This window comes from Helianthus annuus, chromosome 4, assembly GCF_002127325.2.
Source record: "Helianthus annuus cultivar XRQ/B chromosome 4, HanXRQr2.0-SUNRISE, whole genome shotgun sequence".
In the NCBI taxonomy this organism is placed as follows: domain Eukaryota; kingdom Viridiplantae; phylum Streptophyta; class Magnoliopsida; order Asterales; family Asteraceae; genus Helianthus; species Helianthus annuus.
In genome coordinates, this window is record NC_035436.2 from 166737488 (window position 1) to 166753792 (window position 16305).

At 37.2% G+C, this 16305-nt stretch overlaps 2 protein-coding genes across 2 annotated transcripts; both read right to left on the reverse strand.

Annotated features, from left to right (window-relative positions):
* Window positions 1-2668: 2668 nt before the first annotated feature.
* LOC110935049 (CLAVATA3/ESR (CLE)-related protein 5-like) lies at window positions 2669-3487 on the reverse strand. The gene has a single exon (XM_022177657.2). The coding sequence runs from the start codon at window positions 3485-3487 to the stop codon at window positions 3236-3238; it is 252 nt and encodes an 83-aa protein (XP_022033349.1). The 3' UTR covers window positions 2669-3235.
* Window positions 3488-5157: 1670 nt separating this feature from the next.
* LOC110937239 lies at window positions 5158-6686 on the reverse strand. Its single transcript, XM_022179635.2, has one exon. It carries the CDS (start codon window positions 6035-6037, stop codon window positions 5579-5581), a length of 459 nt encoding a protein of 152 aa, XP_022035327.1. The 5' UTR covers window positions 6038-6686; the 3' UTR covers window positions 5158-5578.
* Window positions 6687-16305: the final 9619 nt, after the last annotated feature.

A 16305-nucleotide genomic window follows, 5' to 3' on the forward strand; every position in this document is an offset into this window, starting at 1 on the left:
ACTTTACCAAAGTTACTTGTTCGTAGATTCTTGACCATATCTAGGCATGAGATAGCATGGAAAGAAACACCATAATCTATAATCCAGGATTCTACTCAATTCTCAACACAACATATGAGAGCATCTCCTGATTCTTCAGAAGATAAATTGTTTACTTCTTTCTTTGCAGCTGGTTTTGTACATTGGCTTCTAAAGTGACCTTTTCCTTTGCAGTTCCAACATTCAATGTCTTTTCTGTTCTTTGACTGTCCCCTTTTTCTGGACTTTGACCTACCTCGATTAGTTCCTCTATCGTTTCTTCTTCCTCTACTTTCTGTGTGCAATAAAGAACTTGAACTGGAAGTTTCGTTATTGCTTCTCCGTCTGATATCTTCATTTATAATCAAGTCACGAATACTCTCAAAAATGAGTTTGGTAGTGCCGGATGCACTACTAACAACTGTGACTGTGCCTGACCAACTGTCGGGTAAAGATGATAGAAGGAGGAGCGCTTGTACTTCATCATCAAACTTTATTTCAACTGAGGCTAAACGAGAGATAATCGAGTTGAACTCGTTTATGTGAGAGGTAACCGACATGCCTTCCTTCATCTTGGTGTTAACCAATTGTCGGATGAGGAATACTTTGTTTGAAGATGGTTTTTCATACATGTTGGACAAAGCTTTCAATACACCGTAAGTAGTTGTTTCATTGACAATGTAATACACAACACTCTTTGCCAAAGAAAGCCTAACCACACCCAAAGCTTGTCTATCCAACAACTTCCATTCTTCATCATACATGGCATCTGGTTGTTGTCCCAACATAGGCAAATGCAAACCCTTTTGATACAACAAATCTTCTATTTGCATTCTCCAAAATCCATAATCACTACCATCAAATTTGTCAATCTTGATTTTACTATCTTCTGCCGTTTTTTAACAAATAATTATCAACTGCTACAAACTAAACGAGTTCGTATTGCTAAAGGATAATTATACTAGCGGAAGCAACAAACGGAAACAAATACTTATCTGTTTCAAGCTTTAAAATGGCGATTGAACAAATAATGATAGGTGATGAGATCCTTGTCAAAGTTGAGGGGCCTGTTTGCAGACAAGAGAAACTTGATTCCCTTAAAAGAAAAGGAACAGAAAAAGAACACGTCTGTGTGTGTCTTCTTCTTCCTGAACGACCTGCTCTCACAGAACAACAAAAAAAACTTCTTTCTCCTTCTGAAATCCAGCGGATCCCAAGCAAAATCGAACCCTAGACCTTCGATTTTGAAACCCTAGATGCGATTTCTAGCAAGGATGGTCTCTAATTTGGAACCTAGGCGGCGACGGATGTGCTAGTGGCGGGAAGATGAACAGCGGTGGCGGCGGCTACTGGGTTTCTAAAACCCTAGTCGCGATTTGCAGGTATCTTCCTCTTCACCTCTGTTTGTTACTAGTTTGTGTGAATCAATCGAGAGCCTGAGCTCTGATACCAGTTGTTAGGGATATATCACACAATCAACAAGAACAGACACACACAACGGCTCACTCACACACACACTAAATCACAAGAACAAGAACACAGGATTTATAGTGGTTCGATCAAGCTTGATCTACGTCCACTCTCCATAACTAGTTTGCTCTTTGTATTAGATGCTCAAACGTTACAGTACATGAATGAGAAGTATTTATAGGGGATACAATTAGGGTTGTTGACTTTAAGCTACAGTAACAAATAAACCTCAGCTCTAGACAAAAAACTTCACAACCCACATCTGGGTTATCAGTTGCCACAACCCAGATGAGTTATCTTGGCATCTAGGATATCAGTTGTAGCTAAGGCATAACCCAGACGAGTTATCTGGTGGTCGTCTGGGTTATCAGTTGCTTTTGAGGCATAATCCAGACAAGTTAACTTGGTCATCTGGGTTATCAGTAGCTTTGACACTCTCTAGTCAAATCCTCCACAACCCGACATTATCATCATACTCAGTAAATCCCACAAATAGCAAAGCAAAAGTAGGGTCTGATGAGGGTAAGATGTAGACAGCCGCCTTACCTCTACCCCGTAAAAATAGAGAGATTGCTTCCAGTGAGACCCCCGGCTCGATAGTAGTTTTGCATCAAGCCTTGGACATAAGACACATAACACTCAGCAATCGAGACAAAGACCGATTAGTGCATGTACGCTTTTGTTTTTCAGCTATCAACGCCACCACATGATGCATGATTAACCGTCCTCAGTTTTTAACGTTATTTTCACGAAATTAGTAAAATAACGTTAAAATTAATGCACTTTCACTTTTGCCCCCGATGGCCCCATACATATATACATTATATGCGCATACCGCAAGCGAGGTGTTTAATTCATAAAGATGTTAATTTGTGGTGTGGTTTATCAACCTTCAAATACATTTTGCAGGTTCAAAGTTGATTTGGCGTTTGGGTTAGAGGAAAACAGCTACTTTTTGAGTCAAGATATTAACTTGTGGCATATGTAACAATATAGAAGCAAAAAATGACAGTTACATTATACTTATTATATTCAAACTACACCAATTCATTCAGAAACACATAAAATGAGAAATTATATTATCAGTCACAAGTCCTTTTTTTTCGAAACAAAGGAGACAGACATCTTATTAATCACAATAAAAGCACACCCCTTAGCAAGACACTAAGAAGCCGCCATATTACAACAGGCTATCTATTACATTGACAATCAACTCTAATCAGTCACAAGTCTTTTCAGCTAGATAGAAAGAGAATGTAAGTTGGCATTGTTGCCAACTGGATTACATGTCTTCATTTCTCTAGCTACAAAATATATGCCTGAAAATATAGTTCCTGCTGCATTAAAAAACACACTACATACTGAACCTGAAGCGCAGAAAATAAGAAGATGTGTGGAGAAAAGGAAAGATACATAATCAAATACGTAACAGGTAGATAATACGTAAGCGAAAAACACTGGAAAGGTGATATTTGGTCTGTACCAAATAAGAGGTTTAGAGATCTTTTTTGGATTTCTAGGTGGTTTAGAGAGTGACTTAAGTGTTTGTATATAAAGGCAGAGGCTAGCGAACTCATTCAAAAGCTAACAGTTTAGTTTGCTCATCGGACAAGCAAAGTAAAAAATTATTTGCTAGCTTTTGCGTGAGTTTGCTACCCTGACTATTTATACAACTAGTTTCAAAAGAAAGAAACCTAAAAACAGTTGGCCGTTCTTTAAAACACCAAGAAATCCAAAAGTTAGAGGTTTAGGACATATTTGGACTTTTCTTGTGGTGTTGTGGATCTGGACCTCCTGGGACTACTTGGTCTGTCCCTGTCAGCCATCTCCGGTTGTCGTCATGCTTCAACTTATGTATATCATATCCCAGTTTACTGAAGATCTCGCTGCTGTCTAAACTATTGACACCGCGAAAAGGTGCTGCTTCTAATTTGCTCAAATGTGCAAAAAGAAGTAAAATGATCAATATTGAGAAAACGAGTGAAGTTGATTTTGCCATGTTTAGGCTATAGTGAAATCAATAAGCCCAAATATGGTGTAAACTTCTTAGAAGATACGAGAAGATGGAATGTGGTAACAGCTTATGAATCGCTGAGTTTATATAGTTGATAGAAGTGCCAACAAATTATACTAAGATATCATGCACTTTGTCCTCATAGAAAATGACTTGCATTGACAGCGAGGTTGTTTGGTTATCCTTGTCATGTGGTATGGATATAGGAGAGAAAAAAGACAATAAAAACAAAGAGCTTTATTAGTTTGTAAAGAATAAAATATATAAAAGCCGTAGATTTGGGAAAATCTGTAAGGAAATAGAAGGAAGAAATAAACATACTAAGGAGGTTCTATGATTTTGCCTATCATCCTTCAATATTACAAACCAGTATCAAACCCTTGCGTTGCAGCGGTTGTTATAAAACGGTGTTAAGTAGTAGCAATACTATATCATTGTCAGCGACCATCAATACCGGAAAATCTCGTAAAAACAAAATAAACAAAAACGGGAAAAAATTAACGCCGAGCGAAAAACAGACGTAAAATCTTTGAATCACGCACGCTCGCTGCTGAGAAAATTAAACCGAAACGAAAAACATAGAAAAAGATAAACCAAGTCCATCCAGGACCCACATGTTAAACGAACTTGTCAAACGCAGAAAAATAGATGTGACGTAACGGGCCAGTCAAACGGGAAAAAATATACGAAAAAATGTTGAACCCCACACGCACGTTGCGGTGCGTTAACTCACAAAATTTAGAACGAAACGAAAAACATGGGAAAGATGAAAAGTATGGTGGACCAAAATTGAAAATAAAAAAAAGTTGGGATTAAAATGCAAAAAAATGAAAAACTTTAGGATAAAAGTAAAAAAAAAAAAAACAAAGGGTCTAAATTACAAAATTAAAGTTATTTATTAATTTTTGACAAAGATAAAGATAAAAATAAATGATATCCATATATATTGTTTATTAGTTAATATTAATATACAAGAAATATATTAAACAAATATAAATAAAATTTATTTGTAGTTTTTTATTATAAGTTAGATTATACATGTGGGTTTTTGGAGCCTTGATTTGGGCCGGACAAGAAGATAAATTAAAGTCGCAGAGTAATTAATAAGAAGACTTGGTCCATATAGTTTTCTTGTTCATTAAGATTATAACCATAGATCTATCTCTATATATTTTATCCTTTGCCTGTAATATCCTCATCACGAGTGAGGCGGAAAGCACTAATAAAAGTATCATGGTTGGAGCCTGTAGGTGTAGGTCAGCCGACCGAACTAGGTAAATCTCGCGTGTTCATCTTCGCTTATATTTCTCTTGCAGTTTCGTTTGTATGTTGTTTGAGAGATCGAACTAGACCTGGCAAACGGGTCGGGTTGGGTCGGGTCGGGTCATGGGTCCAAGCGGGTTCGGGTCAAAACGGGTTCGGGTCAAAACGGGTCAATTATAAAAAAGGGTTGTTTTGGTTCGGGTCGAAACGGGTCCGGGTCAGAACGGGTCCGGGTCAGGACGGGTTTCGGGTCGGGTCAGGTCCGGGTCAGAACGGGTTTCGGGTCGGGTCGGGTCATTCTTTTTTTTTTTACTTACAGTATCACTGACTGGTGCCAAGACTGATTGCCAAATCCTAATAATTATGTTTTTGGGAACTTTCAGCAAAGAAACTTTCAGCTAGTTAATATGATCATTTAATCAAAAAGATTATCCAAATAGTTAAAGATTGAATTTTGATCCTTACATGAAGCCAAAATGGGATGTTGCTGGTTGCTAAAATGACTGAATCTATGTCCAGAATGTCACTGTTGACTAGCTCACAAGGCGCTATAAAAAGATAAAAAAAAACTGCAAATCATCATCTAAGACCAGCGAATCGGATATAATCTGTTCAGAATCTTGGTAATATAACGGCTGCTTCCAGTTTTGCAGATCAACAGCATACGGTCTCCAAATGAAACTCTCAAGACTGATCATATGCAAACGCAACAACAGTAAACTAACATTCGAATTCAAAACGTGCGAACGTGTTAATCTTGGCTCACTAGGCCTAAGCTCATTGGGCCCTTTTGGTCCTACAACTGGAAACCTTTCATACACCCAAATCTGAACCAATTCCCAAAAGATTAACACAACTACTCAATTTTAAATTCGAATAACTCGAGTCCACACACTGTTCTTTCAACTTTGTCAAATTATGATAAATATACGCAAGAACCGCAGGTGCAATAGCCAGTTTAACCCCTTGCGATAGTCTCACCGCAATCGGGATCACATGTTTCCCTACCGAATCTTGATCACCCGAAGGAAAACCAAACCTAGACAACCACAATGCCAAGAACCCAACATGTTCTTGTTCGTGTTCCTGTTCGTTTGTTTTCTTCATAAACATTTGCATCCACTTCGAATGCGAAGACTTTTTCGACTTATTTCTAACTAACTCCGACCGCAACCGGTTCGTTTTCTCAACTTTTCCCGCCAAATCCGGGATTAAAGCAACACTACCATCATTAACAGAATCACCAACAACTGAAAACCCACCAAGAATCATAACTTTACAATTGAAAAGATGATACGCCAACGAAGAAGCATTTGATTAATGTAACTAATACAGTTGAATATCAAACTGATTGTGGTGTTTACAAATAGGCTCCGATTGGATATCAAATTGATTTGAGAAATCATAACTTTACAATTGAAAAGATCATTATCAAGATAAATCGGACCACAGGGAATGAAGAAACCAAACCGTGGATGTGAAAGAGAAGGAATCATCGGCTTTGAGATCTACTCCAACAGAAATATCAGAATCACCTTGCTTGTTGGAGGATTGCCAAGAGATCCGGTGAGAATAGCGAAGAAGAGAAGCAGCGTAACCAAGAGATCGACCCGTTCTCAGAAAACCTAGATGACCCGTTCTGACCCGTTCTTTATAAATTTCCAACCCAACTTCACCCGTCATAAATATCCTCTGTTTTCAAATTGACCCGGTCTGACCCTTTAACTTTTATTACTTCACCCAAAACCACCCATAGTAGTATAAAAAACACCCAGAATGACCCATACTAATGCCTTTGGGTCAAGATTGCCCCCCCTAGATCGAACCCTAACAAGTAGTATCACAGCCACGTCTCGTTACACAAACAGAAAGCGAGAGAGTTTGGTTCGATCTAGGATTGTCGTCGACATCTCCGCCGCCGAGGTCAGCTATCGCCGTATGTTCCGTTTTATTTGTTGTAGATAAGTAAAGAATCATTGTTTCTTTTGTGGCTCCCACAACAAATAAGAATCCAAAAGTGTTATTTCTTTTGCCGCCGTCGAAGAGATAATAACCAAATAATTGCTTGCCGTTGATTTCTTTTTGTTGATTGGTCAATAAATTAAATCCCAACCACCATTTTTCCATTCGAGAAAAGGAGAACAAAGAATTAATTCTTTATTGTGTTTTTTGTTCGGCAATTAAAAAAAAAAAAAACGGAACAGGATCCATAAGAAAAGGTCAGGTATTATTTTTAAAGAAAACTTCTATAAAAAAAAAAAACGCTACCAACCTAAAAACTGGGAAGCCAAACACAACAACTATATTAAATAATTACAAATTTACATCAATTTTCCCAAGATAAATCCTTACACTTAGATCTGTTCCTAGCCCAAAGAAACCAAACTGACTTCACTTCACTAATGATCTTGTCCATTCTGACCGACTTGTTTGAGAATCTCGCTTCATTCCTAGATCTCTAAATACACCAGCAACCTATGATAATGATACCACGAACAAAAGACTTCTCTGGCTCCTTTAGGCCTAAGTGTTCATGCACCTCCATCAAGTCCCGAAAGGAGAAAGCGAAAATTTGTTGGACACCGCACCATCTGCAAATAGTTTGCCACAGGATTGTCGCGATTAAACATCCTGTAAACAGGTGGTCGATAGACTCCTCTTCATCGTTACAAACATAAAGTCTCGTGTCTTGAATAATAACGTTTCTCCTTCTAAGAGCATCCACAGACGGAGTGCTGCCCAATCTGACCCGCCAAGCAAAAATGTTGCACTTAGCGGGCAGCCATACCAACTGAACTTGAAATTGTTACCCGTACTTTCACTTTTAACTAGTAATTTTTTAACCGATCCCACACTGAATACACTCGATTTATCACCCATTTGTCACACCCCGATATTTACACGTATTACCGGTGGGCCCAGTAGGGGGTATCGTGACGTAGTTGATATCATCATAGTCAAACAACACAATTTTAATGCACAGCGGAAGCAAAAGATGAATATATTACAATCCGATAAAGAGTAATATCAAGTATTACAAATACGGCTGTAAAAGATCCACAGGCGGATCGAAAATAAAATGAAACATTGTTCAACAGACTTTAGGCATCTAAGCTTGCGCGACTCTTTATTGATGCTAGGAGTAGCCAGCCTATTCCGGTTAGTACCTGCACATAGTCTTTTTGGAAAATACGTCAGTTTTCACTGATAAATACAATTTAACTGACTTATTTTGAAAATGTTTAAGAAAAATTGATTTGAGTGCGCATGGCACAAAACTTTTTATAACTTGGGATAATTATTTGTATATAATACTTGTAAAAGAATTACATGTTTGTTATACGTTCAGTAGCCCGGCCTGTATACCGGGTTAAAGATTAATAGACACACCACAGGTATAATGCCCACAAGGTTGATTCCTTTAAGTGGATTACCAGTTTTTACATATGCAGCTGTCAGGTGTACGCCTACACCCCGTGCTTAGGTCGTGGCCATTTCATGAATGATGCCAAGGATATCCGGGACATGGTCATTAACCCCCCAAAGGTTTTAAGCAAACAAAACAATTTAAACGGGTCATTTCAATGAATTAACCATCATACAATTAAAGATTCAATGCCCGACCAAGCGGTATTTTATATACCGTACCCCAAGCCCGTATAGGGAAAATAAGTTAAAAGTATTTACCTGAGCAAATTTATACAATTTATCCCAGCCGTATACCACCAAGCAAGTACATATAGCTTTTACTGGGCTCCTAAATCTGGAACGAAGGTTTTCAATAACCTATTAGATTCCTAACGGGTCTTAATTAAGCGTATGCTTAGACCGGTTAGTTTTAAAGGAGGATACGGTTCAAAACGCATGATTAAGCGAGAACCGGATTAGAATGTGGTTTAGACCCGACAAGCTTGTATACTTGTGTAATAAGGGTAAACTAAACACATTCTGGATTTTGAGATAAAAATGAAAAGTTTTGACCCGTTTCGGCTAATTTATGCAAACTAGTTACATAAGCCGATCCGAAAGCGAAAAGTGCGCAACGGGTAACCAAAAGAGTCATGAACAGGTTTCCTAAGTTAATATGCCTTAAATATGTTGTGATATTAGTAGGATACCTCCCATTATGCCCCAAACGAATTTAAAACTAATTTATGCCCCATAGGGGTAATTTGGTCATTTTAAAATTTATAAGAGAGATTAAATATTATTCTGAGTTACAGGTCTGATATAATCAGTAAAAATACTTAATTTAATAAGTTATAACAGTAGGGTATAGCATATATGTGAAATTTACTATTTATAACCAAACTATGCACTGTATGGGCATTTTGGTAATTTCACATAAGCTTGAAAGGTCAAAATTAGAGAATCTGAGTTTAAAACTTTTCTTTACTGTTAAAATATATAAATTTACTTAAAACATCAGTAGGTATTAAGTTTCATATGCCAAAAATAGTTTTAACTCATACTATGCGCTTAAAACGCGTAAAAGTCGGTTTTAAGCGATTTTCGGGTTTAAATAGAAATCTGAGTTTTTGATCAGTTTATAAAGTTCAAAATATTTTATATATGATATAAAATCAGTAGCAAAAATTTTGGTATCAAAATATTATGTAAAACTCATTTTATGGGCCAAAAGGGCAAAACCGACAATTACCGAATCAAAGCTATAACCCTGTGTTATGCTCAGTCTAAAAATAATTAAAAATCTTTAAAAATCCCAAAATATTATTTTATATCAGTAGGTAAAAAGTTTGGTATCAAAAATTGGGTTTAGATAGGATATATGCTAATTATGTCGTTTAATTCATAAAAAGCTTTTCATTTACGCTATTGAGCATAACTCTTAATCTAGAGCTCAAACTGATGTCAAATTTTAGGGATAAGTTTATAAATCAGTAATAAAGATTATTGTCCTCTAACATTTTCAAAATTCTCGTTTTAGGGTCAAAAGGGCATAACGGTCAATATTTAGGCATTTAACGGAAACATGCATGAACTAGGATTTCTATGGAACCAAGTTGTATAACCTCGGAGGGTTATACTAACCTATAATATGGTCCTAACGGAATTCTAAGGCATATCTAAACTAAGCTAAATCGGGTCAGAACTGAAAGTCAAAGCAAAAGTCTACTTTTGCTACTTTCGGTAAAGAACCGAGCCTATACTTAGAATTGTCGGGTTGAATCATGCTTAGGCATGTTCAACTAATATTTACCAAGTTATTAAAGTGAGAAAACTGATTTTATGGCTTTTATATCAATAGTTATGAATTTCGTTTAAAACTAACCCGTTTGACTTTTATTTGACCTGACAATTTAACTAAGTAAACGTGGTAATTAGGAGATGCCCTTTTGAGGGTTTAACACCTACCTAGTTACGGTCACGTAGCCATGTTCGTTGCGAACCATGGCTCAACCGTTTAAAAGTCAATGCGTTTATCGAAAACGCTTGACTTTTCGGTTATAACGCTAAACGACTTAAAGTAAGCACGAAAGGATACTTACAAAGGGTCCAAGCAAGGAGGTTTTGATTCCTAAATTCTCAGGTATGAAGAGCAAGGTCTCCAACTTAGAGAATTTAGAAATCAAGTGTGGGTTTGAAGGAAATGGGGTGGGGTATTTATAGGTTTTTCAGAACCGTTAAGATCGTTCATCGATAAACGAGCTTTGATCTGTACCGTACACCTCTTACCCATTGTTTTGGTAAACCATGGGCATCTAAAATAGCCCATAGTATACTTAAAAACTATTTACAACTCAAGGAAACCCAGCTGCTGGTTTGAAAACCAGTTTTGCAACTCTGATGGGCTCACGCGGCCCGCGTAAGAGTCATGGGGATCTTACGCGGCCCGCCTTGAAGTCTGATCAGCAACAGAAGTTTCATAAATGGCAGATTTGGTCCCTGTTAGCTTTTAAGGTCACGTTTTGGCACGTTTAAGGCCCGTTAAGCCATGTTTAAGGCTCTAAAATAAGGCCCAAACATAAGGAACAAGAAACATGCTCAAAAACATGTCGGATGTCGGCTCATTTGGTCGTACGGTCACGTTGTTCGTCTAATTACGACGAAACAAGAACGGACGCGAAAACGATCCAAATTGCGCGACGAATGGAATTTTATCGTGCCACACACTAAAATAAAATATTTTAGTGTTTAGATAAATTTTTGGATATCCGAATATATACAGAATGTAAGATATGCGCGAAAATGCAAACTTGTGCACTTTTTGACACTTTTAGTCCCTGCATGACTTAAAAGTTTATTTTTGCACACTAAACACCTCCAAGCCTATATCTAAGCTATATAAAGGATAAATAGGGTATGTTAAACTCATGGTCATATTCCAGAAGGTCCGATATCCTATGAAATGACATACTTTTGCAGTTTGACGCAAATAGTCCTTTAATTGCGTAAAGTAGCGCGAAATGCCGTTTAATGATATCCAAGCCTTCCGTGGCCCATAATGGGCATTCCCAAGCATATACTTAAATATTACTGCACTCTCGTTCGCTTAGATGGTCACCGAAAGGCCTAGATTCAAAAGTTAACACTTTAGGTCCCTCTATTGCGCAAACTTGCGCATCTCATCATTTAATAGCATTGAAGCCTCATTTAATCATATTAGGCATTCATGAAAGTATTATTAAACATAAAAATACTTCGGGTTCGCTAAAAGGTCATTCAGAGGTATAATTAAACATACTGACATTTTTAGTCCCTCTAACTTGCAAAGTTGCGCGTAACTTTACTTATAGGCATAAAAACCTTAAACGGCCAATAGTTGGCATTCCCGAGAGTATAATAAAATATCATGAAGTTCCCGGCTTGTTAAAAGGTCACTCAGAGGTAAGAATTAACATGTTGACGCTTTTAACCCTTCATCGCGCAAACTTTTAATTAATTACGCAAACGGCTACACTCGATCGACAAGTGGCTCATTTGTGAACATAATCATCGTGAGAGGTTATTTAGAAACTTATTTTAGGTATGCTAACACTTCCAGTCCTTTCATAATCAAAGTTTTCGATTTTTCGAAAGATTAGTCCATAAATTTCAATGTTTGACTTCATTAGGGTTCATTACACTTGTCGATACATCATTGGTCATGATTTTACGAGGTGTTACATCCTCACCCCCTTAAAAGAAATCTCGACCTCGAGATTTGCTAAAATGCTGGAAGTACTTTTTGTTGCATAATGGACTTAACTTCTATAACATATCTGGAGCCTCTTCAAGCTCCCAAGTTGACCCTTATAATAGGTACATGTATCCTTTTTGGAGCTTCTTAACCTGTCGATCCTAAGTGGATGCAGGTTTCTCATCATATCATAAATCTGCATATCATTACGTGATAATGTTTCTCGACTTATTGGTGACACGTCCTTAAATCATTAGTGTGTAATGCATTGCGAGTTCCGCCAAGCTCCTTAATTAGGTTTTAGCTTATAAGCTATTTGATCTTGGTACATTCGATTCCTTCCAATGATTCTATATATTCAGAGCTTAACTAGCCTGATAATTAACAAATTGGCACACCCTTCCAGGGTGATATCTTTTGTTGAACCTTATTCCTTAACAAAAACTTAGGAGGGTTGCTACATTCATTAATCCTTGATTCTCTGCCGAATACTGGCAACTTACAGATGATTATGGATTTGCATGATCTTATTCGTTGTTTCCAAGGAAACTTTCAGATCCTGATAATTGGACTTACCAATCTTCTGTCCAACATTAGATGTTTAACATTTCATCTATACAAGGTCTCCAAAGGAGCAGCCTTGATACTTATATGACAATTATTATAGAAAAGCTTATCTTAAGGTGAGATGGTTATTCCAACCATTGCTTAAAACAAACATTAAGGAATAGCTAATCCTTTCCGTTAGTCGAACAAATCGACGATCCTGGGCAGCTGATGGCGATTCTTAATTGTTGCCTAATTACGGTTGCGGTAATCAATGCATAAGCAAAATGAACCGTTTTTTCTTAATTAATTATTCCGAATTCTCAGAATATTGAGTTAGGCTATATGAATCCTCTATTTTAAAACTTACTTAATCAGGGTTTCGATTCTTCCAATGATGGTACTAGCCGTCTTGGAGATTTCATAATAATACAACCCTAAATGAGATATAAATCTTAACTCTACTTGCCTCTCAGGAGGTAAACATGGTAATCTTAGGAGAAGATAATCAAGATATAAGGAGGTTACAGAGATTTTCCGAATCACAGGCTCCGGTTCATCCATCATTGCTTGTGTCAAATAAGTGACACATTTATGTTACAAGTCCACGATTCCTTAATCGGGAATATTTACTTGGAAACTTCCATTCTGGATATCTTCTTTGAATACCATTAGTTGACTTTAGTACCATATGACCATCGGGATATTTTTGTGGTCCCATGCATTAAACCTCCATACTGCTCATGCATGGAAGCAATCTATGGAACATATCAAGATACACCAATCCTCCTCTGGCGCTTTTATCATACCGTCTGGTATTCACAATCGATAGAGATCAAAGAGATATCCATTATGTATGCTGATGCACTTCCTCTAGAGAGAGGATACTTCTAAAATTCTACGCCTGAAGGCTTCTGATAGGAACAGAAGAAATGGTTCTTATGTTTTCGCCTGTAAGTTTTACCTTACACTTAATATCTGGGGTTCTTACGGGAAAATTTCTAAAAGTTTACTAAGCTTATGGTCTTATGAGAGACTTAGCAGCACCTGTAACCAAACATAACTCGTAGCAATAAAATTACAATAAGGGATTTATCTGGTGTCTTAATTGATGTGAAATGCCTCTAATCATTTATCAGGAGGGTTAAGCGCCTCCATTCTTAATCCTTTTAAACTTAGTTGCATAATCTTTGACAAGTTTTAGGGCAGTCTCAGCTTTGACTGGTTATTCCTTAATCTATATAATGTGAGTAGCTGAGGTAGATCCATAATGGATTTATAATAAGCAGACTTTGAAACTTTTTCATGACTTTTCTCATAGCCTTTCTAATAGCTGCGTTAACTGCAGTTTTGGAGACTAACTTCATTAACATTGAGGTTCACATCTGATGCACCATTAACATTTGTCGCGTTTCTAGCATCGCGACTTTTGTATGTCTGTTCTGAGTTTTCAATACTCGAAGCTTATTAAATACCAAATTCAACAAGTGCCTGGGCAATCCATACCCGGTGTCTCCTTGAATTATCAGAGACTTTCGCTAAGGAGTCTTGATAACTACTTGCTTCTTATTACCCACAATATGGGCTTGGTTACAAGACGACCAATCCATTCCTATTACTATATCGAGTCCCTCTATTTTAACGGAAACAAGGACATCGGAAAAGAATGATTCCTAATGGATATAAAACATCCATCTAATATTGCTGAAGCAGTCTCTGAGGTACTATCAACCAATTCTACTTTATACTTAACGCTTAGAGTTTTAACAGGCAGATTTAATAAATTACAAAATCCATTGTCTACGAAAGACTTATCTGAACCTGAATTAAATAATACTCTAGCATGAGCGTTATTGATAAAGAAAGTACCTGTTGTGACATTGTCATCCTGAATAGCCTCTTGAGCATTCATCTGAGAGCTTCCAGCTTTGGTCTTTTTAGCCTCTCCAGGCTTCTTGGTTTTATTTGGGCAATTTGTTTTGACGTGCCCTATTTCATTGCAACCATAGCAAGTTGCGTCCTTTATGTCTTGGCACTCCAAAGTCTTGTGCCCTTTCTTATTACAAATTCCACAAGGCTTAGCTTGTGAATTTAAAGTGCCTTTTCCTTTAGTCGCCTTCTTTGGGCAGCGAGTCTTTATGTGCCACTTTTCGCCACAACCATGACAGGTCGCATCTTCCAACTTCTTACAATCCAAGGTCTTATGCTCCTTGGACTTGCAGATTCCACAAGGTGAAGGCTGAGATTCAAATCTGCATTTCCCGAGGTGGTATTTCCTACAGGTTTTGCATCTGGTCTTTTCACCTGACTGCTGGTTGTCCTTCAAATCCTTGCATTCATGGGTCTTGTGATCCATCTCTTTACAGATGACACATCCCCTGGTCTGTTCATAGAAACATTTCCCGGAGTGCCTCTTCCCGCAAGTTTTACATTTGGGTTTTGCCTCCTTTGGCTTGGGCTGGTTATAGTTTGAACCGGTCTTACCCTTTTTATAACCCTTATTTGGGGTATTATCGCACTTTCGCTTATGATCCTTTAACACACGGTCCACGACTTTGTCTACAGCTGTATCTATCATAGCCTGTAACTCGGTGCCCGTTAAGTTCAGTCTTGCATCATCATTCTGATCAACTTGATGATTGTGAGCTTCAGAGGAGTCAACCATGGTGAAGCTTTGAAGGCTACAAACCAAGTAGTAATAATTTGTTTAATTATATAGTGAATTGTCGAACTTGATAACTAAATAGCCATGGTGCAAATAAACTATATAGGCCAGTAGATAGTATTAATTTATTTGATTATGTTTTGCCTAGGTTTTTAAATAATTCAGTTTTGGCGCTTAAATGGAATATAATCCTTCATATTTATTAGACAGGGGACATAAATCATGACTGTCAATGTCGTACCGACATTCTATATAGCACAAGGGTTTATTCCAAAGGACTTTTGATGGCACAGAGACTTTGTCACTAAGGAATTTTAAAACATAATCAATGATTCCTTTGGATCGGAAAATTTCACAGTTCATTGTCTTGACAAGAAGTTATGAAATAAAACTATCTTTTTCATTTATACATCTTTGCCCGTAGGCATACATCCCAAATGGATGTTTTGATGTGTACATCATGTTCGACGTTTATTAGCCATGATTCCTAATGATCATTATGCTAAATAAGGGTTTGGAAGTTCCTAATATAAAGATGACAAGTGTGATTTTATCGCATCACCTTTGTCAGGAGTGTTAACATGTTTTCAGATGTTAACAAGGATCTGAATCTCTTTTAAACAGCTTTTACCATCGTAGCCAGGTCTTTAATGACATTCAAGCTAGGTTATACCCTTTAAGATTCTTTTTAATATGAATACTGGCAGGAAAGGAATGATATTTATTTTATTCAGGATTTTCATTATAATTATCCTAGATTTAATTAAAATATAACTATGGCACAAAAGGCCAAGTCACAAGGGCAACTTTAAATTATAAACCATGATTTTGTAGAATTAAGGTATTTAAGCTTTGAACGTTGTTCATTGCCTTTTCTTGACAGGAAGTTCTAGGCTACGACTGTCTTTTGTCTTATATGACAATGGATATGGCCCTTAAGTATTATATCCCTAATGGATGCTTAAATCAAAAAAATAAGAAAGGATTTTGGGAGAATCCAGTATAAGGATGATTTATGCGATTTTATCGAACCGCGTCTGCCAGGAATGTTAACATGTTGCAGATGTTAACAAGGATTTGAATCTTTTGAATAGGTTTTACGAGTAGGAGTTGGGTGGAAAGTCTATTTTTCCTAGAAAGTCTAGGAAGGAATAAGAATTGGACATGTGTCATTGAGGGATTTTAAGT